General features: G+C 51.5%; 1 protein-coding gene across 1 annotated transcript in view; it reads right to left on the bottom strand.

Moving 5' to 3' along the window:
• The window catches only part of TAFA5 (TAFA chemokine like family member 5), a 131,761-nt gene extending 120,363 nt beyond the window's left edge, over positions 1-11,398 (bottom strand). The window contains exon 1 of the mRNA XM_066358715.1: positions 11,201-11,398. Within this exon, the coding sequence (XP_066214812.1) occupies positions 11,201-11,312 (112 nt within the window). The 5' untranslated portion in view covers positions 11,313-11,398. The remainder of the gene's footprint in view (positions 1-11,200) is intronic.
• Positions 11,399-27,404: the final 16,006 nt, after the last annotated feature.

Below are 27,404 nucleotides of genomic sequence, written 5' to 3'. Positions count from 1 at the left end.
CCCTTTGCACCGGGAACCTCAGGATGGAGAAGGGCAAAGCCAGAGTGAACGCCGACCTCCCTCAGCTAACGCATTTCTTTTTAGCACACTCAGCACCTGTTCTGATGAGCATGTGGTTTTCCTAGACAGGTGGCTTGTCACCCAGATGACGCAGGCCAAGACAGACTGCAAGGCCGCTGGCTGCCCACGCCGATGTCCCGATGCTTTGGTGGTGAGTTCTGTTCTTAGTCCGGGGAACCCGTGTCTCATATGGGGAGGGGGTTCAGAAGCTGTTGTGCATTCCCTAACACACACCTGCTTGGTGTTTGAGCCTTGAGAACATCGTGCAGGACCCGTGTGGTGTGGCAGGACCAGAGAGTGGGACAAAGGCCTCTGCCCCTGGGAGACAGGACTCACAAGTCCCCATATGCTTTGCATGCTGCAGTGCTTCCAATTCTTGGACGGGGTCAGCTAAATGGACCCTCCACCACCCTGTTCTGACGATGCCCCTCCCGGAGCAAGTGAGACTTTCTTGGTGGACGTGCAGGGAGCAGAGCCCCTCTACAGCTGGCAAACAGGCAGAGCTCAAGTGAGGGGGTTAGTCTTCCCGCACAGCACGGGGGACACCCCCGTGTCCCCACACAGCTTACACCACAGCCGGCTGCCTGCCCCAGAATGAGCCAGCGAAGAAAAGAAAAGAGACGAGATGCCCACACGAAGCTCACGGGGATACCCCCTGTGGCTCCCGTGGCCGCGTCCTGTAGCCACAGTGGTGCCGCCGTCCAGGATCAATTAGTACCGATTCATTAGCACCAGTGGATGCGGCCCATTAACGGTCTCTAGCTGAACGCCCAAAGTGCCATCAGGTAAATGAGAAGCTACAGGAGAAAAATCGGTGAAAAATGGAGCCAAAGTGTTTTTCTGTTTATTTTTTTTGAAAGTCCAGCCACTTTTAAGGCAGCTTCTGAGACATTAGTTGCAGTGGCTAAAAAACTGTAATATGAAAGCTCCATGGAAAACAGCTCTGATCTCGCCCCAAACATGAAGCTCAGACCTCAAGCTACGGGCAGGTTTTACAACTTCCCCCAGCACTGGATAAAACCAGGTCCACATCAAGCCTGGGAAGACACAAACCAATCTCTGTCCCGGCCTTCCCCCAACGCCCGATGGCAGGGGACCACAAACCCGGCCACAACTCTGTACTTCTGTTCCTTGGGGCTCTCCAGGTTCCGTCATCTCATTACCCAGGCGGTTTTAAGAACGAGTGGGAGAGTTCATCATATATTTCTAATTTGGATTTTCCTGAACACCAGGTGAGACCGACCCCAGATAAAGAGGAGGAGAAGCTGTCCACCACAGCTGTTGGCCAGGACCCTATACAGCCACCCTGGTGGCTTCATGTCTAAGATACAAAAACGAGCAGATGGGAGCAGGTGGGATGCCTTGGGGGGAAGAGGTGTCCCTAAGGTCAGGGCCCTGGCTACCTACCTGGTCTCTGCAGGAACCTAATCTGCAGTCACCAGTAAACCTGGGTGCCATGCTGGGGACCGGGTGCACGGCCGGCTGAGGGACGGGTATGTGTGGCCCTGCCTTGGAGAGACCCACAGGGTGAATGGCAGCCTAACAGTGACATGACTACAGCCCACGAAAACGTCACTCAGCATGTCTGCAGGGTGGGCTCCAGGACAGGGTGTGACCAAGAAGGGCGGGCTGAGGAGGCAGGACTAGATGCCCGGGAGGGCCTGGTTGGCTGGATTGCAGCCAGGTGAGCACGGGACAGAAGTGACAGGGTCAGTGTGGCAATGCCACCTAAGGAAGGGGCTTTTGGCAGCTAGTGGCATGACACGGTGTGGCCTGACCTCTGGGCTGTTCCCCTGCCAGGACCCCAAGCATGTGCCCCATCCTCACTACCTCCTTCCATGGTGAATGGTGGCCACACTTGGTCCAGCCACCCCGTGGGGAGACCAGCCAGCCCAGGCCCACCCACTGGGACCCCCTGCCCCTGTGTGTGACAAAGGAGCCCTGAGGTGGCTGGGGGGGGGGGTTCTGGGATGCAGAGGGCTGTCAACCAGGGCAAGGACCATGGGGTGGTAGAGCTCAGATCGGGTGTTACTACAAGCTGGGTTCCCGATGACTCACTTCTAATTAGCTCTGTCCTTGTGGGAAGAGTGCCACGTCTGCTAAGAATCTGCGAGTATTTTATTTTATTTTTAAAGTAAGACTGGTATACAATATTTTGAATTGTATTAGTTTCAGATATATGATAGTGACTTGATGGGGTTTACTCTCTAGCCCAGCCAGGCAGAAATAAGCACAGCAGCTGACCTTCGGGGTCCACCTGCTCTGCAGTCCCTGCTCGCATGGAGGGTCCCTGCCCGATGAGGCTGCCACAGTGTGCTCAGGGACCTCCCCCCAACCCTGTCTGTCCTGTCGAGCTCATTTGGCACCTGGAGACCCAAGTGACCAGCACCTTGTTTGAAAGCTCATACGAGGTGTTTGTCCAGCAGTTTTGACTTCATCGTGTGACTCACAGGGAAATCCCACTGGCCCGTGAGCTCACGGTCTGAGTGCAAAGCAAACATCACTGTGCCTGGTGTCTCAGGCAGGGGAAGGGGGCGTGCCTGGGTATCTGGGTACCAGGCTGCCGTCTGTGGGCTGGGCTTGGGCTGGGATCTGGAACCCTGTGCACCCATGCAACTCAGGTCCCTGCTTATCCTCTTGGAATCTCAGGCCTGGCAGCACCATGGGCACCATTAACTTCCGGTGGGGAAACTGAGGCCCAGAAAGGGAAGGCAGGGTGCGAGTCTGGTGTGTGTACACACGTGCCTTCCCGGAATCAGGCGGTATAGGCAGTTGGCACAGGGAGAAAGCTCTGAGTGGTGGCCCAATCTGTCCCCAACTCTGGGCACGTCACTTCCTGATTCTATCAGCCAAGAAAGCCAGCAGCCACACCTGTTCCCCTGTCTCACTGGGTAAGAACAACCCCGGGAAGAAAACCTCTAGGAATGATCAAGTCCTAACCTCTCGTCACCGCACCACAAGGGGTCTCCCAGGACTGCTGACTTTGGGGTGCAGACAAGAGGGCTCAATCAAGACAGGCTGAGTCTGAGGGTGCAAAGCTATGTTTGGGCTGGGCTGGGCTGGAGGAAGACCCCCAGGCATGCGTTGCGTGTGCATGTGTGCGTGTGTGTGTGTGTGTGTGTGTGTGTGTGTGTGTGCAGAGGTGCTCGCTGATGTTGAATGTGCGTCTTCACGGGCTGCACCCACAGAAGCAGAAGCACATCCCAGGCACGTGTGCTGAGTGGCTTCTCCATACCCAACCCATGGGCGGCGTGAAGACCGGGGAGGGAAGGTTTGTTTTCACCATAAAAAGGAGGGCAGAGACTGTTGGAAAGATGGCGCTAAAACACAGAAGTCCTGACTCATAACAGGTGTGGGCGGCTCCGAGGAGGGAGGTGGCCCCAGGAGGAAGGGGATACCAGGAAGCTATGGGACAAAACTAGACATCCCGTCAGGGCTCTGGCATCCTGCGTGCACAGTGGGCCTGCGTGCCTGGTCAGTGCGTCCTGCTGATCCCAGGAGCTGCTTTCCCAGCTGGGGCCCAGAAACCAGGCTGGTGGGGACAGGATGGGACAGAGGGGCATGGCAGAGCTCCACCACAGGCACCAGCACCCACCCCCTAAACGGAAATAAAGGCAGCTCCTAGATGGCCAAGGGTACTTACTGTCAGCAGAACTTTCTGGAGGGAAAAGCACGCACTTATAACATTCAACAGTGGGCTCTACAGAACTATCTCCAAAATCACGCCCAAGGACTTGACCGCCCCTGGGAAGGGCGTGTGTAATTAACACGCAGGTAGATGACAGGAAGGGTGGACGGGCTCCCCTGTCACGGCAGCACTGGGGACGTCTGATCACCTCTAAGTGGCTCTCTCACCATCAGCAACACTGTTACATGTGAGACAGGAGACATGGAGGTGCAGAGAAGAGGCTGCGAGCTGCGAGCTGCTAGCTGCTCGCGAAGCCTGAGCCAGCTCCAAACTCAGGAAGTAGAAGTGCACGGAGATGTGCAGAGACACCTTCGCCCTCCAGCCGCAGCCTTTCCCGTGGCTCACACAGGCTGGGAGCGGCCAGGAAGAGCAGGAAGCTTGCTGGGGGAAGGACTCTGGGCCACGTGCTCAACCCCGTGCTGGCCATCCAGACACAGAAATGGTCAAGGGTGTTCACCCCACCAGCACTGAGCCCCAGGACCAGGGTCTGCACTCAACAATTCAGGACACATCAGTGCAAAGGGGTTGACTGAGAACCCACACATTAAACCATTCTGTCCCCCAAGGGACACACAGCCAAGTCTGGTGATATACCTGGTTGTCACACTGGTCCTGAGTGGGGTGGAGCCCAGAGATGCTGCCCAATGTCCCACAGTGCCCAGGATGGCTCTAAACACCTAACCATCCACAGTGCTGAGGAGAAAACCCTGGATGGAGGGCAGCATAAGGAAGAAGCCCTCCACGGGCATACGGGCAGGGATCTCAAAGCAGAAGCCGTGCTAGTGAGGTCAGGTGCACAGCCGGGGCTAAAGCGCTTCCTCCCTGTGCAACAGCAACATCCTGCCAGGAATCCTTTATAAAATAGGGAGCACGTCACTGGAATTCAACACATTCTCCTGTTCCTTCCTTTTTCATCAGTCAGTGTGTGAGCCAGACTGACACTCTGGATCCTGCACCTCCATTTTTCAGGGGACAGCTCTGTGGCCACGCCCTGAATCTTTTAGCTCCGCCCAAGACCTCTGGCCCAGCCCCCAAGTCCTTGGCTCTGATCCCAGTCACAGCTCACTGTGGAGGGTGCTGGGAGGGATCAGGGAGTGTTTGCTCAGAGAGTCGGGCAGTCAGTCCCTAGGAATCATAAGCGCAGGAGTTCAGCGCCTAAAGGAGAGGCAGGAAGTGAGCCCTGGCAGCTTCCAGATGAACATGGACGACATGGGGAAGGAGACAAAGCAGAGTGGTCAGAGGAGGCTTTCTGAAGAAGGGAGCTCTCTAACCCTGCGTGGCAGCCCCAGGACTAGCCCAGCTGTAGTTTCCTTCGTGCCCTCAGCAATGCTGTGGAGGGGCGCAGTGGGCAGTGGATGGTCTGGTGTGGTAAGGAAGACCAGGGAGTGCAAGTGAGGACATCCTAACCTGCCCATCCCACGTGCCAACCAGGGGTAGCCAGGTGGCAGAGGCCTCGGGCTGATGCTGCCAGGCCAGGACAGAGGGATGGAGAGTCCCCTGGGTAGGAAAGACCCCATTTTGGGCCTTGAGAGATGTGAGTGAGGGGAGGTGGTGAGAGAGGGGGAAGGGAGGACAGTGCAGAGATTCCATTCTTGGGGGGCCATGTGGGGACTCAGGGCCAGCTGGGAGCAGAGGAACCACCGAGAAGGATGTGGACGCATCAAGGAGGTGCGGGCCCAGGCAGGGAAAGAAAAGGGCCCAGAACTGGAAATGGCATTCAGGGACAGAACCCGGGCCACCACCTGCCACCCTAGGAAGGCATCTGCCATTCTGAGGCTGGGGTTGGCTGTGACGGAGAAGGGTGAAGAGCCCACCAGAACAGGGTGCCTGGCCCAGGCTACACGTCCCCTCCTCATTGGCTTGGCTTGTGCTGACCACCCAGCCCCCCACTGGAAACTGGAATACAAGCCCAGGAGGGCTGCCATGGTGCCCGCCTATCCATCCCCAGCACTGCCTAACTGCTGCTCACACGAGTAAGCAGGGTCTCCTGCCTCACACAGATGCCCGGGCCCTCCCGGCACCACTCCTGCTTTATTCCCAGCCATGCCAGGAGAGCCAGGTCCCCACTGGGGCCCCACCAAGTCCCTTCACAGTAGGTGACACAGCAGGGATAGGGGGCAGGAGTTCTAGGAGATGAGTGAGGCCCCTCCGGGGGGACCATCACAGGGGACTCACCCCACAGGCCCAGCGCGCCGCTGGCACACAAAGCTGGAACTGGGCCTCCCACAGGCCATGGGACCAGGGGATTCCAGAGGAGTCCCGCTCCCCTCGTTGGAGACTGGAGTGATTCCATACGACTCTTGCCAACCACATTAATAAATAAGTAAACATTACAGAGCCTCGGGGAGTCCCTACCCCACTCACGGGGTAACAGAGACATGAGAAGCATCCTAGATCCTTTGCCAACTGCTTGGCAGCTCTGGAAACCTGAGCCACCCAGACAGCTGCGCTGCCACGAGTGCAGGTGCAAGGGCCCCTGGTCTGGAAACCATGCGGCATGGCATGTGGCAGGAGGAAAAGGGAGGTGCTGGACAGGACGTGTGCAGCCTCCAGGAGCCAGGACCTCCAGGCCAGCCCCAGAAGCCATAAGGACCACTGGGGCAGCCACCCCAAACTCCAGCTGGGTGGCTCTGTGAACAGCATGCAAGGCACCACGGACTCTGTCGGACCTGAGCGCCATGCGGGCCTTAAGAGGACAGCATGACAGTCCCTCAAACCAATAAACACCTGCAAAACCATGGGCCTCTTGCTCTCCTGGGGTCCCGTCAGCATCTCACCCCCCAGCACACAGGTGACTGCAGCCCACCCAGTGAGTGGCCTCCCTATCACTCAGGCTGTCACCCAAGACACTCTGGATGACAGGTGGCATTCTGGAGAGGTCATTAACTCCAGAACGCCACATTCTAATGCAAAATATAAGCCCCTTCTCCATCGGCACAGCTGTGGAGCTATATAAAGAGACGTCGGTTTTAATGTTTTTGCTCTCCCCCCCCTTTTTCTAGAGCCACATTATCATCACATTTTCTTGTAATTACACCATAAAAGTCACCTGAAAATCCTTCATGCCACAAGGTTGATCTACATTCCTCACTGCGTGGACGTGGAGTGGCGGGTCCTGAGTGGGGAATGCCCGAGCAGAGCCCGCTCGAGATGCCAGGGCATAGAGCTGAGCAGTGGCACACAGGATGCCATGTGGCTGCTCTGCCGTCTGAGATGCCAAGGCGAACTGTGGGGGTGTGGACCCTCTTGTGCTATCTCTGGGGAAGAGGGCAGGATGGGACTGGGGCAGGGGGAGGGGGAGGAAACAGTGGAGCACTAGCTGCCTGCCTGGCGTCACCCAGAAGGACATTGTTCTAGGCCCGCCCTGGAACCCTTCCCCAAGGGTCTCTGCCCCAGAGGACAAATTCCTGGGCAAAACGGCCTCTGCCATGCTGACCCTTGGGCATCAAGCTCTGCTCACAGGAACCCCCCAAGCAGAGGTGGCGTGCTTCTCTGCGGCTGAATGGCACAAGCAGCGCAAACACATCCCTTAGTAAGAACACAGTAGGAGGGAAAGAACGAGAGGAGCCAGAAACTTCCAGGCGGTGTCACCCCATTAACCCTCCCATACTTCCAGTTTCACCTCTCCGAGAACCCCAGAAATAAAATGCAAACAGCAGGGAAGTGGCACATTCTAATCTCCCCTAAATATGCCATGAATTGTATTTATAAAGGAAATGCGACATCAGAGGGCCTACGGTCGGTTAATATTCTAATGGATTAAGACAATTCTGAAGTTGTTTGTAATTGCTTCTCATAGCTGCCACAGAGGACGTCAGATTTAACTTAAAGATAGCATTCCATTCTGATGGGATTTATTGGGGGGAAAACAAACCCATGTCAAAAGCACAGTCACCCTGCTTCCCCTCCCCCCATTGCTCCATACTTTAAGATACAGACTCTCCTCCCACCATTTCCATGTGGGGGACGTCTGTCCCTCCAGCCGTCCCAAACAGGGAGCATGCAATCCACACAAAAGCACTATGTCTTCACTTTCGAATTAAATATGACGTCCAAGTGTCCAAGTCAAGGCTCTGCGCGAGAAGGCATTCACCAGCCCACTGTTTCCCGTGTTCCTTGGCATTATGATAGCTGATATGTCGAAAGCCAATGTGCAAAGACAAAGACTGCAGAACCGGAGCGGTCTCCCTCCACCTGAGGACTACGTCCAGGCCGACCGCTCTGCTCCAGATATGCCAAGGGAAGGTGACCTAAATCAGCGCCTGCTAAAAGCCACAACATCGCGGGCTTCCCCAGACCCAAAGGAGAGAGCTTCAACTTTCTCCTGCATGCTCACCACCGCCAGAGTCAACCCCACCAAGCGCCCAGCCCTGCGGGGCCGTGGAAGATGTGCCCAGAAATTAGAGTATGCATCTTAAAGAAAGCCCCCCACACCCCCTTCCTCTGTCTGCTTTTCCTGGCATTTCTTCCCCAATAGGAGAAAATGACAAGGTTGTGTCTCTATAGCAACTAACCTAATTGGTGGACTGCAGGTCTTTCTCCAGCCAGAGGATGGAGCCCATCGCCTTCACTATGAATCTTAGCGGGCAGCAAAGGAGGAGGGTCTTTCACTGGGCCAAGAACAGTAGAATAATACCCTCTCCCTGCAAACCAGGCCAGGAAATAATCCGGTTTCCCCCTGACACGCTGCAGACACCGCGTCCCGCGGACTGAACAGGCAGGGGAGCTGGATCCTGTGTGAGAGGTATCTCTTCCCTAAGTAACAGGATACAAATGTATTGGCTCCACAAATGTATTGGCTGATAACAACAACAAAAACAAACAAACAAAAACACACGTTACAAACAAAGATGCTAACTATCCTTCCTCATTCCAGATAGGCTGGGAAAGAAAACAGAAATCTCTGGAACCGTTTCAGCTGAGTTTCACAGACTTAATCAATTCTTTAAAAAAAAAAAAAAAAAAAAAAAAAAAAAGGCAAGCATTTTTCCCCCTCCAGGACTGCTGTTCCAAGCTGTACATTATTATTATGTGTGTTAGTAATGGAGTGTGTTGGGAGCGTTATCCTACCTCAATTACTCCATTGCACAGATAGGGAAACAGCCACCAAAGTGTGTTTAGCCCCAGTTTCTGACACTAAGTATTTCTGCTATTCTGGACACAAGGACTGTCACCAAATGCCCTTGTCCTGGTGAAAGTCTCATTTCCAGAACACCAGGGAGGCCTCCTAAAGGCGGGCTAAGTATGAGGCAGACAGAGTTCGGGGTTCACCACTCCTGTAGGCAGCTGGCGGCCCCAGCACTGTCCTGACACCTGACCTAAAACCTGGGCAGTGCTGGCAGGTGTGAGTGTCACAGGAGGAGCACAGAGATGCTGCCCTTGGGTTCCGGCAGTGGAGGTAGAGTGGCCAGGCTGCACACTCTGAGAAGGTGGGAGTAGGGAGACCCAGGGGGGCGCAAGGGGGGTGGTGGTGGTAGTGGTGTGTGTGTGTGTGTGTGTGTGTGTGTGTGTGTGTGTAGTGTTGAAGCCACAGGGCGGGGGTGTCATGTACTTAACAACAATTAGCAGCTGCTCTTTTCCCCACCTGGAGGGCTGCCTCCTGGCCAGCCTACTGTAGCGGGGTTCTCTCTCGCATGGCCCCAAGGACGCTGCCTCCAGAGCTGGCCAGGGATGGCGCCAGGGGCTCTGGGTGCTATAGTGCCCTCCCCAAACACTGTTGAAAGAGCCCCTTTCCTGTGATGCCACCAGGAAGAACTTTCTGTGAGGCGGGAGTTTATCTGCCCTTAACCCTTTCCGCATCAGCAAGGAAGCTCGACAGGGTTCTGCTCCAGATCGGTGACTGCCACATGGGAGCCAGATCATCCGCGGGGAGCTGGCGAGCAGAAGGCAACATTGCTCAAACCAGCTTCCCGCATCTGGCCCTCAGCGCTTTCCCAGGGGCGTGTCGTGTGTCCCCAGGGTGGTGGTGCAGCCTGGGATTTGGGGTTATGGCCTGATGGGAACCTTCCAACTCCCTGAACCTTCCCCGCACCGAGCCCAGCCATCGGCAGGGATTGTAGAGAAATGCACAAAAGCACTGGACCAAACAGGACGATTTCTGCCCTCAGCGCCCAGCTCGTCCTGCGCTGTTCCGGAAGGCTGGGCTGTCCCAGGACTCAGGCGACTACAGCTGGGCCCTGGGCCCGCTGCAGTCTCCTTTGGAAGACAGCGAGAAGCTCTGACTGGGAGCCAGGATGCCTGGGACTACAAGGTGGCCGCTGTGGAGTGAGGTTCAGTGCTGGCCTTTTTTCTTTATTTTTTAAAAAAGAATCCATATTTTTCCACCACCTCCCGCACCGGTGGCAATTCTCCATGACAGGTGTTCCTGAGCAGGGTCCTTCAGTCCCGCTGGGAAAGCACCCGGAGCCTGTGCCAGGCGGTGGCCAGGGAGCCTAGCTGCCTGCCAACCGGTCCAAGCCTGTGCCCAGGACGCTGACCACTTCCCACCCACCCTGAACAGCTGCGAAACCGCCCCCACTCCAGTCCGGAGGCTGTGCCCAGGACTCCACCATCCCTCATTCTTCTAGACCCGAGCCTGTTCCTGGGGCACAGCCCCCCCCTCACCTCAGCCAACCCCGATCCTGGTTCCTGGTCCCCCATGACCCCACACACACACCCCACCCCCCACTCCCAGGCCCCAGCCCCCTGCCCCCAGCCTGAATTCCGCGCGTTCACTAGCCCGCGACACTCCAGCCTCAGCCTGCGGACCCACGCCAGACCCACTGGGTCACCGACTCAGATCCTCGGACGCGACTCGCGAAATGCCCGCGGCGGCGGCGTACCCTTTCTAGGCACCCCACCCCTCACTTCTCTTTTTTTTAAGAAAGCGCCTGGCGAGCCTGCTTCCCGGGAAGGCAGAAGCTCCAGCCCGAGTCCCAGCCCGAGCCCCGTTCCTGTCCGAGGTATCCCGCTCCAGGCTTGGCCGCCGCGTCCCCCTCATTCCCGGCGGGAGTGTCCCCGGCAAAAAGCGCTGGCAGGGCGCTCCGCTGACATCTCCAGCAGTGCTGCCTGCTCGTGCTGGACCCGCCGCCGCCTCCGGAGCTCGGCGCTCGGCTGGGAAGTCTACAGCTCGGCTCGGATCTCCGGCCTGGGCCGGGCAGCAACGAGCACCACCGCTCAGGGACGCGCCGCACCACCCGGGGCCTGGCGCCCGGGCCCTAACCGGGAGTCGGGGGAGGGAGGCTCAGGCAGCTGCTCCCGACTCCGAAGTGCCCGCCCGCCGGAAGGCCGGGCGGACCCTCACCCTTCTGGCCCAGCGGAGGACCGGCCAGAACCCGAGGGACGGTGCGCCCCGAGATCGCAACTCCACGTAGACTCCGGGCGGCCCGCGGGGTGGGCCTGGGCCAACGATGGGGGCCGGGGCCGGGGCCGGGGCAGAAGAGCCGTGCGGGGGCCCGGCCGCGCGGTACTCACTGCAGTAGGCGATGAGCAGGCTGGCCAGGATCATGAATGCCCAAAAAGTTGAGGACATGCTGGGCAGGGCGGTCGCATCTTGCCGGCTGCTGGTCCTGGGCGATGGCGCCATTGAAGCCGCGGCGCCCGCGCGGGGGGCAGCAGCGAGTCTCAGCAGCCGGCCCTGCCCGCGCCCCCGCGCCGGCCTCCACGTGCGGGCCCCGCGCGCGCCATCCTCCTCCTCCTCCTCCTCCTTCTCCTCCGCCGCCGCCGCCGCGCCGCCGCGCCCGGGCTCCGACCCAATGCGCCCCGCGCCGGCCCACCCCGCGCCGTGCCCGCGCCGGCCGAGCCCGGGGACGCCGGCCCCGCCGCTCTGGGCGTCGCTAAGCGCCCGGGCTCAGCGCGCAGGCTGCCAATGCAAGGGGCGCGCCCGACGCGCGTGCCCGGAGTAGCGGGTGCGCCGCAGGGGCCCCGCGCGGGCCCCGGGACTGGTGGAGGAGGCGGGCGGAGGGACGCTGCGCCCCAGCGGTGCCTCTGGATGGCGACAGAGACGGCCCGGCGCGCCCGCAGTCTGGGCACCTCTCGCGGAGGCCAGGCCGGGCCAGGGCAGCAAGTTTGTGGACTTCGGCTCCGTGGCCTGCAGGCCCTTGGCGTCCCCTATCCCATTCTGACCAGGCCTGCAAAGCTTGGATCCCAGATCCCGCCTGGGGTGGGGCCCTCAGAGTGTTTGGACCTTTTCTCCAGATAAGATAAACCCTGTCGCCTCTGTTGTTGGTTGGGGTCCCCAGGCCCACAGAGAGCACAGCTTGGGAACCACTCAGCATCAGCTGAGGTCCAGCACCCACGAAAGCCTCTTCTCTTGCTAGACCTGGCACTACCAGTCAGGGACACGTGTCCCTTGTAAACTCTGTGTCGACCCCACCTCTGCCCACTGCCTTGGCCTTGGTGAGCTGTCTCCTTATCCGTCACTGGACCAGGCCCAGTCTTGTGTCTCCATACAACCAGGCCAGGGGTTGGTCCTTTTGAGGTGGATGTTCTGAGCAGGATAACAATGATTATAATTCAATTTATTTGCAGCTAATTATCACTTGCAAAGCTGGTTCATTTCTATGAACAACCAGAGAATGGAGAAAGTGCGGTTTTGGACATCAGTGTCCTCTGTACTCCTCTCCCTCGTGTGGCCTCAGCAAGACCCACTCCCAAGGCCAGGTGCTCACAGATGTCCTGTCCAGGGAGGTGCTTGCCTCTGCAGTGCCTTTAGGTTAGTGGACATGTTGATGGAAACTCACCCTTCAGGGGGGCTCAGAGGATCTTCAGAGCCTGCCTTAGAAGAAGGAGCCCAGAAGATGTCCCTCTGGGAGCCGCAACCCCTCCCAGGAGCCACTAGAGGGCCTGAGCACTGGAATGACATCACTGAGAAGCCAAGATGGTCACAGCATCGTCCCTCCACTTTGAACCTTGGCTGCCTGGCCTCTAAGGGACCGTGTGGCTGCCAGGAGGGTTGTGCTGGGCCTGCTGAGGGTTTGCAAGAACAGCTCCCCCAGGCCTTGTACACACACACCCTCCATACACACATCACACGTGCGTACACACACGTGTGTGCACATGTGTGCAGACAAACAACACATATACCACGCATATACCACTCACACAAATATATAAACACACACACACACACACACACACACACCCCACACCCTACATACACACCCACCTGAACTGGAAGCCAAGGCAGAGAGGAGAAAACTCAGTTGCCAAGGGAAGTCCTCCTGCTGTGTACAGGCTGATTTTTTTTTGAAATGTTCTATTTCTGTGTGATTAAAGCGCTGATTTCCCTCCTCAGTATCATCTTGATGACAAAGCTCCTGTCTCCCTTGCTGACAGGGAGGCGACTACAGGACCTGGGCCCCTGGACCTCTGGGCAGCCAGCGAGCAAAGCTGCTCAGGCGGAGACTGTGCAGCCCCCAAAGTGCCTGAATCTCTCCCTCTGCTTTGAGTCCTGCCTTTCATCCGGCTACCAAGGACATGACTTTGTACAATGTGACACAGTCCCTTTCATCTGACCACTCTGAACCCCTGTTATGTTCTGGACTTCGCTGCACTGAACCTCTGTTTACTGAGCACCTACTGAGTCCCGGTGCTGGGGTGCTGGGGGAGGGAGTAAGCGAGACATGCTTTCAGCCCCAGGAAACGTGTGGTTGGTGGAAGGCACAGGCGGAAGTCAGGATGACAGTGTCATCCTGGTGTGGCTGGTGCCTAGGCGGTTGAGGAAAACAGTCTATTGGGGCAGAGGTGGGGGAGAATTTGGCTCCAAATCAGGTTGTACGCGGTTGTGCCAGAAAGCTTCTATAAAAGTGGTTTTCAAACATTTTTGGTGCCATTTCTAGAAGACACACACACACACACACAATTAAAATGAAAGTTTCACCAAACGATACCTTCACTCTATTCTCTAATATTTTCTGTTCTGTCCTAATTCACTTCTTAAAATTCTGGTTGCCCACCCAATAAGTTTGTTAACTGTAATTCTTTTCGTTCAACAAATGCTGTTCTAGGAGAGATGGGCTCTGGGTTGAATTGGGGAGGAGAGAGTAGAGCTCTGAGGCCAAAGGGTGGAGGGTGAGGCAGGTGACTGAAGAGCTCTCCAAGCCCCGGGAGGGCAGAGTGAAGTTAATGTCAAACTTTATATTGGACCCCAGACCATGATTTCTTTGCAGCTGCGATGTCAGGGGTTTGACACGTTCAAGAAAAAAAAGTTCAACGGCACTTACTAAAGATTTTACTCAGGACCATCTGTGGGGGAGAGAGAGAGCTTGGGTTCAACTCTGGATTCAGTGTGGTCAAGTGAGGATATACAGCCAGAAGCAGGTGGGGGTGAGTGGATGGAAATTTACTAAGAGGACACATCAAGGGTGAAGGGGCTCTGGCTGAACCTACCTAACAGGATTCTTGCTGAAGCCAGGCCAGGTGCTCAGATATTACCTGGGGAAGGGTTGGGGTTGAGGAACCTGATCAGATATTGAGGGTGGGCATTCTGGTTAGACTGGCTCGGCAGGGTTCTTGCTAAAACTGGATCAAACAAAGCTGGGCACAGATGGCCGAGCAGAAGGTTCAGGAACCTGACTGAAGACAGATCAAGAAACGACTCTTGCCCTGGCCGGTTGGCTCAGTGGTAGAGCATCGGCCTGGCGTGCAGGAGTCCCGGGTTCGATTCCCGGCCAGGGCACACAGGAGAGGTGCCCATCTGCTTCTCTACCCCTCCCCCTCTCCTTCCTCTCTGTCTCTCTCTTCCCCTCCCACAGCCAAGGCTCCATTGGAGCAAAGTTGGCCTGTGCGCTGAGGATGGCTCTGTGGCCTCTGCCTCAGGCGCTAGAGTGGCTCTGGTTGTGGCAGAGCAATGCCCCGGATGGGCAGAGCATCGCCCCCTGGTGGGCATGCCAGGTGGATCCCGGTTGGGCGCATTCGGGAGTCTGACTGCCTCCCCGTTTCCAACTTCAGAAAAATACAAAAAAAAAAAAAGAAACTCTTTTTTGAGAGGGGTGAAGTTAGAGAGTACTGACTAGTTCATGCGGAGGACTGACAACTCCTGCAAATAAGGGGAAGGGAACAGAGCTGTTGGCATTTAAGACTCAGAAGCCAGGAAGATGGAGAGTCCAGAACCCAGTGAGGATGGAGAGGGTACATTGCTGGGAAAAGAAATAAGATTGGGGGTTCCTGACAAGGGGACCATGGACAACCCTAATCTAACTGCGGACACCACCAGGACGCAGCCCAGAGAGGTCAGGATCTGCTGGTGGTTCCCGGAGGTTGGAAAGAAACCAAGACAGTAACTCGAGTGGAGGAGGGAGGGGAGCAGAACACCGGATGCTGTCGCTAGGAAACAGCAAGCTGAATTCTGGATCTCAGCCGAACATGGAGTGACAATGTGTTGTTGTTGATTGGCTGGTTTGATCACTAGCCAGAACTCCCAGAACGTTCCATTCTGAAACCTGTGAGAGTTTATGAGAGAATCGCAACACCACCTTCACTTCTAGCTGAGCAAACAGCCAAGGAAATTCGTGGGTGACACTCCACACCAAGATAGCCACAGGGTTGCCTGGGCCTGGCCCATGGAAGGGGCATCCTGCACCATGGATGATTTAGTGGCCTCAGGGTGTCCCAGGAATGGAGGTGCCAGTAGGGGAAGTACGGCTCACAGGGTGATTGGCCAAGGCACTCATTACAAGTCTGGGCAGGAACTGTAGTGCCTTCCCTTCAGAATGTGAGTGTGTCATTTTCTCTACTCTGCTTTTAAAATCAGGAATATTGGTGTGGTTTCCCTGGTCTCTCTCTCCACAACTCCATGTGGAATTATCTGTCCTTTGATCATGAGCTCCCAGACTGACCAAGAGCTCCCAGAGACCCTGAGTCTAAGCTGAGTGTTGAATAGGGTGAGGTGTTGGGATGTTTTCACTGGGACATGGGGAGGAAGTGTATTTCAGGAAAATATATGTTGTGTAGAGAACATATGCAGAGCTAGGGACGGTAGAGAACTAAAGGGGTGGACTGTAGTGGTCCTGGTTGAATTCTCCTTCTGGGAACAATTTGTAGACTTTCCTCTGAGGAACTGCCACACTGCTGACTGTTATGACAGGACCAGGTGGTAGGGAGACGAGCAGGACAGCAGTGGCCAGCAGGTGTACAAGTCCAGGTGAGAGATGGGATGACTGCTTTTCTGTGGGCTAGCTGTGATGATGGAGGGACACCTGGGGTTTCAGAAGCTTTTTGGAGATGGAATCGGTCGGCCCGGGTACTGGGACACTGTGGACCGTGACATAGATGTCAGCATGACTCCACGCTTCTGGATAGAGACCACAGGAAGATGGCAGTGATGCCCACAGGTGTAGAGAAAAACATGGAAATCAGTGAGAGCACCACAGAGGAAGCATAGGAGGGCCGGGGTGACTCACCAGAGGGAAAGCTGACTGAGCTCTCAGCACCTGGGCTGGCACAGAGCTCCTACATGCCATATGTCATTTTTAAGACTAGCTACCCATTTTATGGATATAGTCTAAATAACGATAGTCATATTTATAGATTCCCTAGTATGGGCAGACACTACTACTCTATGGTATTTGCAAGTAGAGATGGTTCCCTCAGTCTTCATAAGGACCCAGTGAGGCACTCAACACCTGTATTTACAGGTACAAAGACTGAGATGAAGAGGAGTTGGACCTGCTCCAGGATGTTAAGCTGACAAGGGGGATAGCTGAGGGTGGACCCGGCAGTCCAGCTTCAGACAAGGTGCTTGGAATCACGGCTGCTCCCCGGCCTCTCATCACTAGATTAAGGTGACTTAGAACTTTGTAAAATGAGAAGGCAAGGAAAAAAGAAAATGTTCCTTCAGCCCACCACTCAGCAGTAACTGCATTGAGCATGGGCTAGTAACGTTGGCGTTTCCCTCTGCACATTCGTTCTGCGGACCTGCCATGAACAGTCTCCTCTGGATGGCGTGAGCCTAATTTTAAAAATCACATATTCCTCCTGAATATTGTGTCTATGACAGTCTGGAAGTCTATAATGCTCACATGCCATGCTGATTTAATCAATCACTCTTTACTTTTTGGGCATTTGGATTATTTCCAATGTTTTATTTTTCTTTGAAATATTTCAGCAATGGACATGCTTGGACCTAAATATTTTTCTATAGTTATGGGGATTTGTAATATATATCTATATATAAAACTAGAATTAATAGGTTGAAATAAAGACACAATTGTAGAGCCTTGCTATAAATTGCTGAATGGACTTCTTAAAAATGTGATATTTATTTACATTTCTCCCAGCAGAACCCAGGCGTACCTGTTTCAGCCCACCCATGTCGGCCTGGAGAGAGTATCAACAGCCCAGCATCTGGGACAGTTGTTGAGGCATCGAACAGTTGTCAGTGTTGCCTTATTTGCATTTATTTGATCTAATGAGGGTTCATAGTGTTTATGTATACATCATTAAACATTTTCTGTGAATCAACTGTTTATATCATCTGGCAAGTTTTCTCCTGGTGTGTTTGTCTTCTTTTTATTATTGATTAGTAATAACCCTTCCTTTTTGGAGTTAATTAATTTCTTTAAATTTTCTGAAATGTAAAAAAAAATACAGGAAGGTGTAAATACAACAACAGGTGTTAACAACCATTTTCTTTTTTTTCAGCTATTACTAATTGTTTTTTTTCCCTTCAGCTATTGAATGCTTCATGTGTCAAGTTTTCCTTTCATAGATTTAAATGTGCTGACAATGGGCATATGGGTGGGAAGGGGTCCTCATCTTTTGTATCTGTTGTTATTTTTAACAGATTTCTGTAGGTGTGTTTGTCAGGGCTCTCCAGAAAAATGGCCAATAAGAGAGAAGAAAGGAGGGAAAGAAAGAGAGAGAGAGAAGTGGAGGCAGTCTGGAAGCAGAATTCTCAGTTCTCGGGGGACCTCAGTCTGTTTTCTCTTAAAGCCTTCAACTGGTAAGATGAGGCTCACCCACGTTATGAAAGTTAATCTGTTTTACTCAACGTCGACTGGTTTATACATTAATCACATCTGAAAAATACCTTCACAGAAACATCTAGACTGATGTGGGGCCAAACAACTGGCCCATGCCAGTTTGACACACACCGTGGCCCAGCCAGTGACACACAGTGCTGACCATCACAGCAGACATAACCACATCTAATAAACAGCACATATTTAAAGCAGACAGTTTTCCGAGTTTTGACGTGTGTGTGCTTGTGAGAAACATGGCCACCATCAAAAGAATGGGCATACTCGTCACCCCACACCTTTCCCACTGGCCCTTTGCGACCTCTGTCCACACCGCCTGCTCAGTGCCTCACTGGGCAGCTGCTGCCTTCTGTCCCTGCCCTTCAGGTTGCATTTCATGGCTATCTGTAAAAATGGAATCGTGTCATCATCCCTTCCTTCTCCTCTGGCCTGTTTCACTTAGTAAAGTTATTTGGAGGTCCTTCTGCATCACTGTGTATGTGAATAGATAGTTCGCTTCTTTTTGCTGCTTTGTAGTGGTCCAGAGCGTGGATACCACAGCTTGGTCATGAATTCAACTTCTTGGTGGGACACATGGGTGGTTCACAGTCTGGGCTATTATTACAAATAAAGCCGCTGTGAACATTCACACGTAGGGTGTGGTGTGAACCCGTTCCCGTTCCTTGTGGGTGAAGAGCTAGCAGTTAGAATGCCTGGATGATGTCGTTGCTACACTCTTGATATTTTTTTATGGAATGGTGAAACTTTTTTTTCAATGTGGTTACACCATTTTGCTTCTGAGTTTCATCCACCTGCTCCATGTTCCTGCCATGTGTTGGTAAGCTGCCTTCTTGATTACCTTCACCCAGATTGGATGTGAAGTGGTACCTAGGGGATTTTAACTTGCATTTCCCTAATGACTATGGAGGTTAATATGCAAATAAATACTTCTATGGTGAAGTACCCACAATTGCTTTACTGAGTTGTTTCTTGGTTTTCTTGCTTTTTTTTTAAGTGAGAGAAGGAGACATAGTGAAACAGACTCCCACATTCACCTCACCTGGGATCCATCTGGCAACCCTTGTCTGGGCCAGATGCTAGATCAACCGAGCTGTCTTCAGTGCCTAAGGCCAATGCTCAGGCCAGTCGAGTCACTGGCTGCAGGAGAAGAAGAGGGAAAGAGTGAGGAAGGGGAAAGGAAGCAGTTGGTTGCTTCTCCTGTGTGCCCTGACTGGGAATCGAACCCAGGAAGTCCATACACCAGGCTGACACTCTATCCACTCAACTACCAGCCAGGGCCAGGTTTGGGTCTTCTGACCTATGAACTCTATCTCTCCACTTAGGTCTTATTTCATTCTTCTGAGCAATATTTTATAGTTTTCAGAATACGGGCCTTTCTCATTTTTTGCCATATGGATTATATTTTGGTACAGTATTATGTTAAATGGTATTTTCATTATTATTTTAAATAATTTTTATTTCAATTTAGATTGTTTACTCCTAGGATAAAGAATTCCATTTGGTTTTTATAGTGATCTTGCATTCTGGGACCTTGATAAATTTAGATATTAGATCTAATACCATTTTTGTTAATTCCATCAAATTTTCTACATGAATACTCCTAACGTCTCGGAATAAAGACAGTTTCATTTCTTCCTTCTGAATTCATATAATTTTTTTTCTTGCTTTATTGCATTGGACAGAACTCCCAGCACTATATTCAGTGTAAGTGGTGGGAACGGACGTTGTTGTCTCATTTCAGATCTCAGAAGGAAAACTTTCTATCTTTCACCATCACGCACGACATCAGCTGGAGGTTTTCCACAAATGCTCCTTTGTTTGAGGTGATTCCTTTACATGCCTAGCATTTGGAAGTTTTCATATATATACACCAGAAATAGATATTGAATTTTCTGAATGCTTTTTCTATGTCAACTGAGATAACTATTGCACCCTCCCCCCCCACACACATGCACACATACCAATTATGACTTTAGCTCCTTTTTCATTTCCATCCAAATCCAGAATACTTTGTCATTTCCCTTTGTCGTCCTTCTTTAAACCATGGATTATTTAGAAGTGTGTCATTTGTTATCTAAATATTTGGAGGATTTTCCAGAGATTTCCTGTTAGTAACTTCTAATTTAATTCCATTGGCAATGAACGTACTCTGTTTGACTTAAATCATTTAAAATAATCTGAGATAGTTTGAATGTGCAGAAGATGGTCTGTTATGGTAATGTTTTCTGTGTACTTGAGAGGAACGTGAGCTGTGGTTGGGTGAGATGCTCCCAGAACTCGGACCACATCAAGTGAGTGGACAATGTTGTTCACACTGTCTGCACCCTCAGTGGTCTGCCTGCTTGTCCTGGGAGTCAGTAGAGAGTCATTGCCATCTCTATGTATACTTGTGGATTTTTCTCTTTATCCTTGTAGCGTCACTTTTATTTTTGCTTCAAGTGTCTTGAAATTCCGTTATTCAGGACATGACCATTCAGGATTGTTATGTCCTTCTGATGAATTGACCCTTCTGTTATTACAGAATGACTATATGTGTAGCCTGGTAATATGTTTTATGAAATCAACTTTGCCCAATATTAATATATCCACTCCATTAATATAGCACACCTTCCCCATTCTTTTATATTTAACCAATTTATGTCTTTATTATTGAGGTGAATTGCTTTAAGACAACACACAGTTGGACCTTTCTTTTACATCCCATGTGACAATCTCTGCTTTTTAGTGTGGGTATGTAGAGACTTTACATTTAATGTAATTATTTAGCTGGTTAGGTTAAAATCTACCATACTGTTAAAATATTTTCTACTTGTCTCACCTGTCTTTTTTCCCCTATTTTCTTCATTTATTGCCTTTCTATAAATTAACTAAATATTTTATGATGTATTTTTATTTTTCTGGCTTATCCACTCTAATTCTTTGTTTTACTGCATTAGTGTTCACACCTTACCATCTGGCTTCCTTATATTATAAGCAGGTGTATTTTCACTTTATTTTTAAAATTTGTTTATTTAATAAACAAGAGAGAGAGAGACAGAGACAGAGGGGGGAGGAGCAAGAAGCATCAAATCCCATTTATGCCTTGATCAGGCAAGCCAGAGGTTTCAAACTAGCAACCTCAGCATTGCAAGTTGATGCTTTATCCACTGCACCACCACAGGTCAGGCAATGCAGGTCTATTATTATGCCATGTCATTGATGGTGTGAATAACCCATGTACTTGCTGTTTCTGATGTCCTTATTTGAGTGAATCCATTGTTCCATTTGGTATTATTTCCTCCTGCTTGAAGGATTACTTTTAACATTTATACTGAGTAGGTCTGTTGGTCATGGATTTTTTTTTTAATCTTTTGAATGTTTTTGAAAGTATTTCTTTTATCTCCATTTTTGAAAGCTTTTTTTTTCTCAGTATAGAATTCTAGGTTGACATGTTTTCTCTCCAGTACTTTGGAGATGTTATGTTATAGTCTTCTCTCCTTCATTGCTTTCAATAAGAAATATGCTGTCTTTCTTATAGGTGTTCCTCTGTAATCTATGTTCCTATGTTATCTACATGAGTCTATGTTCCCCTGTGTAATCTATGTAAGTTCGTGCTCCCCTATGTTATCTATGTGACTCTATATGTTCCTCTATATATAACATGTCCTGAATCTCCAGCTACTTTTATGTTTTCTCTCTATTGGTAGGTTCAGAAGATTGATTCTGATGTGTCTTGGTATAATTTTCTGTGAGTGGTGTTCTCCGAACTTCTTGGACCTACAAGTTCACAAGAGTTTCATCACATTTAAAAATATTTCAGGCATTATTTCTTCAAATACTTCTCCTTTTTATATCCCTTGAAGACTCTCATTACACAATGTTTAAAGTTATCCCACAGCTTAACAATGCTCTGTTTTAAAAACTGTTTCCTTTGGCTTCATTTTGAATAATTTCTATTACTATGTCTTCAAATTCATTAATCTTTTCTTCTACAATTTCCAGTTTTCTGTTCAACCTATCAGCATCATTATTTTTAAAATCTCAGACATTATATATTATCTACAAAATTTCATCTTGAGATTTTAAAAAATATCTCCCATGTCTCCAGTAAGCCCTTTAGTATTTCTTATAAATATCCTTGAGCCTTGTTCTAGATTGCAATTAATTTATTTAGAAGCAGTTTGATCATGGTGAGTCTTGCTTTCCAAGATGTTTTTAGCTGAGACAAGAGCAGAATGTGGTCTAGGACTAATTATTTTCACTTGGCTAAGGGAAGCCCCAAGTTCTGCGTCTCCATCCATTGTTCATGCCCCTTGTGGTTCTGGCTTCTAGACTATGGGAACGGGCACTATTCTTGGCCCGGTGTGAACAACAGAGACATCCTTCTTATCCTGTTGATGGTTGTTTCTCTGCCCTAGGACAGATTTCCACACACCATGCCCTGATTAATCCTCAGCCGAATACTTACCGGGGACCCTCTGCAGATCTTGGAGTCCATTCTGTGGGCAGGTCTCTCCTTGTTGTCATTCTGTAGACAATCTCTCCCCAGCCTGGTCTCCCTGAACTCTGGTTGCATCCCCTCCTCAACTCAGGGAGACCACTGGGCCCCAGTGGGGTCCTCCTCCCTGCACTACAGCTTGGGGTCTCCATCCAGGCAGTGAGTTGAGGACACCATAGGGTTCTTTTACTTCATAGTCCATCTTCTCAGGGGTCACGTCCATTGTTATCCAGTGACTTGCAAACCATTGATTCATATATTTCAGCCATTTTTGGTTGATTCAATTGGGAGGGTCTATTCAGCTACTATTAGGCCATCACTTTTATAAACAGAACTTTTTTTCTGTGTATATATATTTATATATATATATATTTTTAATAATAAAAACTGTTTTACTTTGTAAAATCTGTGAGAAAACAGTCATCTTTTCATTATTCAAACATCAAAGAACAAGGCAGTCCTCAGTGCCATTCCCTGTGTGGGGCTCTGGTGAGAAGAGATACAACCAACACAATCCCAGGGGTCTCCACAGTGCTGGGGACAGTCATATAGGTGTGACAGTAGGGAGAATGAGTACATGGGGGCCCCAGGTCAGCTGGGGAAGGGGACCAGAGCAGGATCCACTGGGAAGATGGGATGGGGAGGCTTCCACAAAGCAGACAAGTATTAAGAGGTCACAGAAGGGAGGAGAATCAGCTGTGCAAAGGTCCTGCGAAAGAGAGGTATCCAGGAGAGCAAAGGGCTGGGCTTAGCCTGTCCTGTCTGGGCGGGAGCAGCAGGGTGTGGAGCTGACAAGCCTCTGTCATTCATGTCAGCCAAGGGTTACTCCTGGAAGCCTTTGGTAAGGTGCCCCAGCGCACATTCAGAGGGTGCCAGGGGCATGTTGCCTAGGTGTCCCCTGGAGCAGCACTTCAGGTAGAAGGTCCAGGAGTCACAGATGAGGGACATGGGATGCAGCATGGGGCTGAGGGGCTCTCACCCTCAGGCGTTCCTTAACCAATAAGAAGACAACTCCTACACGCCTGGAGAAATCTTCATCTCGGCTGGATGGTAAGTAGTACTCGGGTGTTGCTGTTTATTCTGTCAGGTGCAACACGTATCCTGGTTTTATTATAAATGTGTCATTATTTTTGAGGCACATACAGAATCGACCAGAAGTAAATTAACACAATACCGGAGATTTAATAAGAAATACTCCAGGAAAACTAAAGACTGAATGAACACATCAACAAGCAAACAGAGAAGCCAGTCGGTGGAAATAGGCTGATGACCACTGACGCTGAGTCCAGCTGGGGCCAGATGGACCTGCCCCAGGAGGCCTGCTGGTCTGTGAGAATGCTCACCCCCTGCTGTCCCCACTGCCACTCCAGCCGAGGTGGCGTGGGTCTTTGTCACTCTGCAGTGGGCAAGTCATGCAGCACCTCAGGCCCATAGAGACCAGGATGATCAAACCTAAGAGCTGGGCATCTCAGAGGGCCTGTCTCCAGCCCTGGATCCGAGGACAAGGGGCCCTGAGAGTCCATCCGCTGTACTCAAAGTCCTCCTCTCTGTGGCTGAGACCCCACTGTGCGGTCACCCAGGAAGGCTGCCACTGAGCACCCCCCAACCACTCCTGTGTTGCGGCTCCTGGGCGAGACTGCCACAGCCTCACACCCCGAGCATCCTCAGTGGGTCACCTCCGGGCCTCACATGAATGACCCTTCCTCTGGTTCTCTGTCATTTTCTCTTTGAACATTTTTAAGTGTCCAGAGACTCTGCAGTACAATGACCGCTCCTCCTCTGGGGCTCCTGCCCAGGTGACGTACCCAGTCTTTCTAAAAGCCCTTCCCCCCCTCCAGCAGTGGCCCCTGACACTGAATGGCTGGGACCCATTTGTGCCTGCGACTTGGCAAAGCTGAGGACCACTGCCACCATGTGACGATGACCCTGGAAAGCCACTAGCCGCAGATCTTGCCTCAGGTGGTGGCCAATTCTGCAAGAATTTTCTCCCCAAAACTGTTCCTATCAACTATTTTTAAAAATCTACTGTTCACTTTAATTTAATTTATAGAAATAGTGTGTGAAGATATGACAGACTGTTCTGTGCACCCTACGCTCTTTCCCCCTGATTAACATCTTAAATTTGCAAGGTATGCTTGTTACTGTCCTGATAACTTGATTTAACCCAAAATACATATTTTCTTAAGATCTCCTTAATTTTCACTTAATGTCTTTTTCTTTTCTTGTTTCTTTTTTTTTTCCTCCCCAGACCCCATGACATTTAGAGTCACCATGTTTTCTTAGCTTCCCTGGTCTGTGATAGTCTCTCAGATACTCTTTGTTTCAATGACCTTGGCAGCTGTGAGGAGGCCTGAGCAGGTGTTCTGTGGAGTGTAACTCTATAGGCATTCGCCTGGTGTTTTTCTCAGATCAAACCGGGTCATGGGCTCTGGGAAGATCACAGACATGAAGTGACATTCTCATCACATCCCCTCGGGGCACATGCCGTCTGCCTGGCTGACCTCTGCGGTGTTGACCTTGGTCTCCTGGCTGAGGTGTGTCTGCCCAGCTCCTCCACGAACAGTCTCCCCACCCCTCTGCCCCCAGTTCACACTGTCCTTTGGGAAGGAGGTCACGGTGGGTGCGAGGCTGTTGGGCAAACAGGTTTGTAACAAATGCTTCTTAGGTTTACTCGCTGGCATTGAGGCAGCAACATGTGTGCATTGTACTCTATGGATTGCTGTGGGTGTGTGCCCTCAGGGTGGCAGATTGCAAATTGCTGACTGCCTGCTGCAGTTGGAGGGGGGCACAATTGTTGCTATTGTTTGCTGGAAAAGGGTTTCTTTGCCCCCAGCCTGTTTTGTTGGAGTGTGCAAAGAGAGGGAAAGAGAGAGCTGAGGGGCTTAGGAGCCTTGCCTGTTTGGTCGTCAGCCCTTACGAGACTCTAATAAATGGATTAATAAATGGATGGTAAAGGCTGCACAGTTCCTTTACCATCTGCCCGAATCCAATGAGAACCTGCACGGCCATGGTGGCAGCCCCTGGCCCCACAGCGGCCCACACTTAGATGGGAGTTAGGCCCCGTGTCCGGGAGGGGGAAGTGTCTGCAAATTGTTTCAAATTCTTTGGCACAATGCACTTCTCTCTTCTCTCTATGTTGTTACTCAACCATCTCCTAGTACCAGTGGGGATTCCTGGGTTTTCACACAGGAGATAATCTAATGTATACGGTTCACTTTGTTGCTGGAATGTCTTCAGTTACGATCACCGCCGCCCTTCCTGCGGACGCACCCTCACCCAGCTGGTGCTCCTTCTCGGGCACTTGCATTCAGGATTGCTTGATTATGTTCTTGTGCACCTGTCCACCTGTCTGCACAGAGGAGCAGCTGTGGCACTTGCAGGCACCTGGGAGGGTGGCTGTGTTCGGGCAGCCCCCGGGGGACTCACAGCTGACCGGCAGCTCAGGGAGGTTGGACGGCCTTCCTGCAGATGAAATTCTATTTTCTGCCGGCTTTTCTCCAACTTCATGAGATATGGCTGTTGTCGGGCAGATAAATTATATTCTGCTCACCCTGTTAAAGATGGACGCTGCTCCTACGTGGTGATGCTCTCATGTGATACAGCTAAATGCCTTTCTTGCTTGGGAAGGGGCTTGGTTATACTCATGTGTGTTGTGGGAGGGCTTTTGCACCAAAAGGTTTTAAAAGGAGGAGCTAGGAGGCCACTTTAGGGAGAGTGGCCACGTTCTTGTAGAGAGGAGGAGCCCATGCTGTAGCAGGAGAGAGAGAGGCCACGCGGAGGGGAGGAGGCAGCCAAAATGGTGGAATGGGGGAAGGAGAAGCCAGCTTGTGGAGGAGAAGGAGATGGGGAACAGAGGTGAATAAGATTGGTGAGGTGGAAGCTTTTGATTCTAGGAAAACTCAGATGAGTCAGTGGCTTTGGGAGCCCTGAATGGAAAGGGAAGTGTTTCCCGCTGTGTGTATTTTCTCGGCCACTGGGTGCGAGCTAGGATTAAGGAAAAATGGACCACCAGTTTTTGGCTCTGTTGATTTCTTACTGTCTGTCTGAATCAAATGTGAACCTGCGTTGGCCAGGTGGCTTTGAAGGTAGCCGTGAATACTGGCTTTACAGTTGTCACATAACGTTGTGTAAGTTTAAGGCATATGACAGAGTGATTTTATATATGTATATATTACAGAATGGTTATCACGATAAGATTACTTAATATAGAGGTTCTTCAAAAGCTTAAAAATAGAACCACCTCTGGTCCAGCCATTTTATCTCTGGATGTAAACTGAGAGAGACTGAAGTCAGTGTTGCTAAGAAACCCCACACCCCATGGTCACAGCAGCCAAGATGTGCCAGCAACCTTAGGGTCCATTGATGGATGGACGGCTCAGGAAAATGTGGTTTGCCTGAAAAATGGACTGTGACCTGACCCCTGAGAAAGAGGGAAACCCTGCTGTTTGCATCAACATAGACGGACGTTGAGGCCGTTTTGCTAAAACGAGGTAAGTCTGATCTCATCCGTATGTGGAATCTGAAACAAACCAAAATCACAGGTACAGAGAACATACGGGCAGTTTTATAATTTGACATGATGAAACGAGACTCAAGATCCGTCACGGACTCACAGACCCCCCGCCGCAGGCCCGGGTTAGGTTGGCGGGCTTTGCTGGCTGATGGTTTGGGGTGGTCCTCAGGTGACGGTCTCCAGGACCTATCTGGACACTGACTGGGGTGAACTCTACTCTCTGTCATGGTTTTTTGTGTGATGATTGGGAAACCCAAGCAATATTACTAGGTTTCATCCTGTTTTTCGGAATCCTGGGAATTCAGGGGAAGGGCCTTGGCCTCCTCAGAAGGGGGAAGAAGAAATGGTTTTGAGGGGCAAAGGTCTACCCTGGAGTCAACAGAAGTTCCTGTTTGCCCTGAGCGTTGGACTTCTCTGAGACGCTCCTGGAAGAGCACTCCGGGGCTTTGGCTCTGAGCCCCTCCCGAGGGCCTCGGTCATTCTGCAGAGATTGCCCGACCCCTGGCTGCCCAGGCCTGTCCCCGTTTTCCAGCAGCACCACCCCGATCGGATTCTCTGCAGGGCTCTGCCCCTGTCTTTGCCAGCGTGTTCGGAGAGGAGCCGGTGCCTCCCCTAACTCCACCTGAAGTCAGGTTCATTCCAGCAGCAGCCGGTTCCAGAGGTTTTGCAGACATTCTGAGAGAGAAACGCAGTCTGTTTCCCATCCCC

Source organism: Saccopteryx leptura, chromosome 1 (genome assembly GCF_036850995.1).
Source record: "Saccopteryx leptura isolate mSacLep1 chromosome 1, mSacLep1_pri_phased_curated, whole genome shotgun sequence".
NCBI classification, from domain to species: domain Eukaryota; kingdom Metazoa; phylum Chordata; class Mammalia; order Chiroptera; family Emballonuridae; genus Saccopteryx; species Saccopteryx leptura.
Note: the sequence above shows the minus strand (reverse complement) of the source record. Positions and strands in the feature narration are given on the sequence as shown.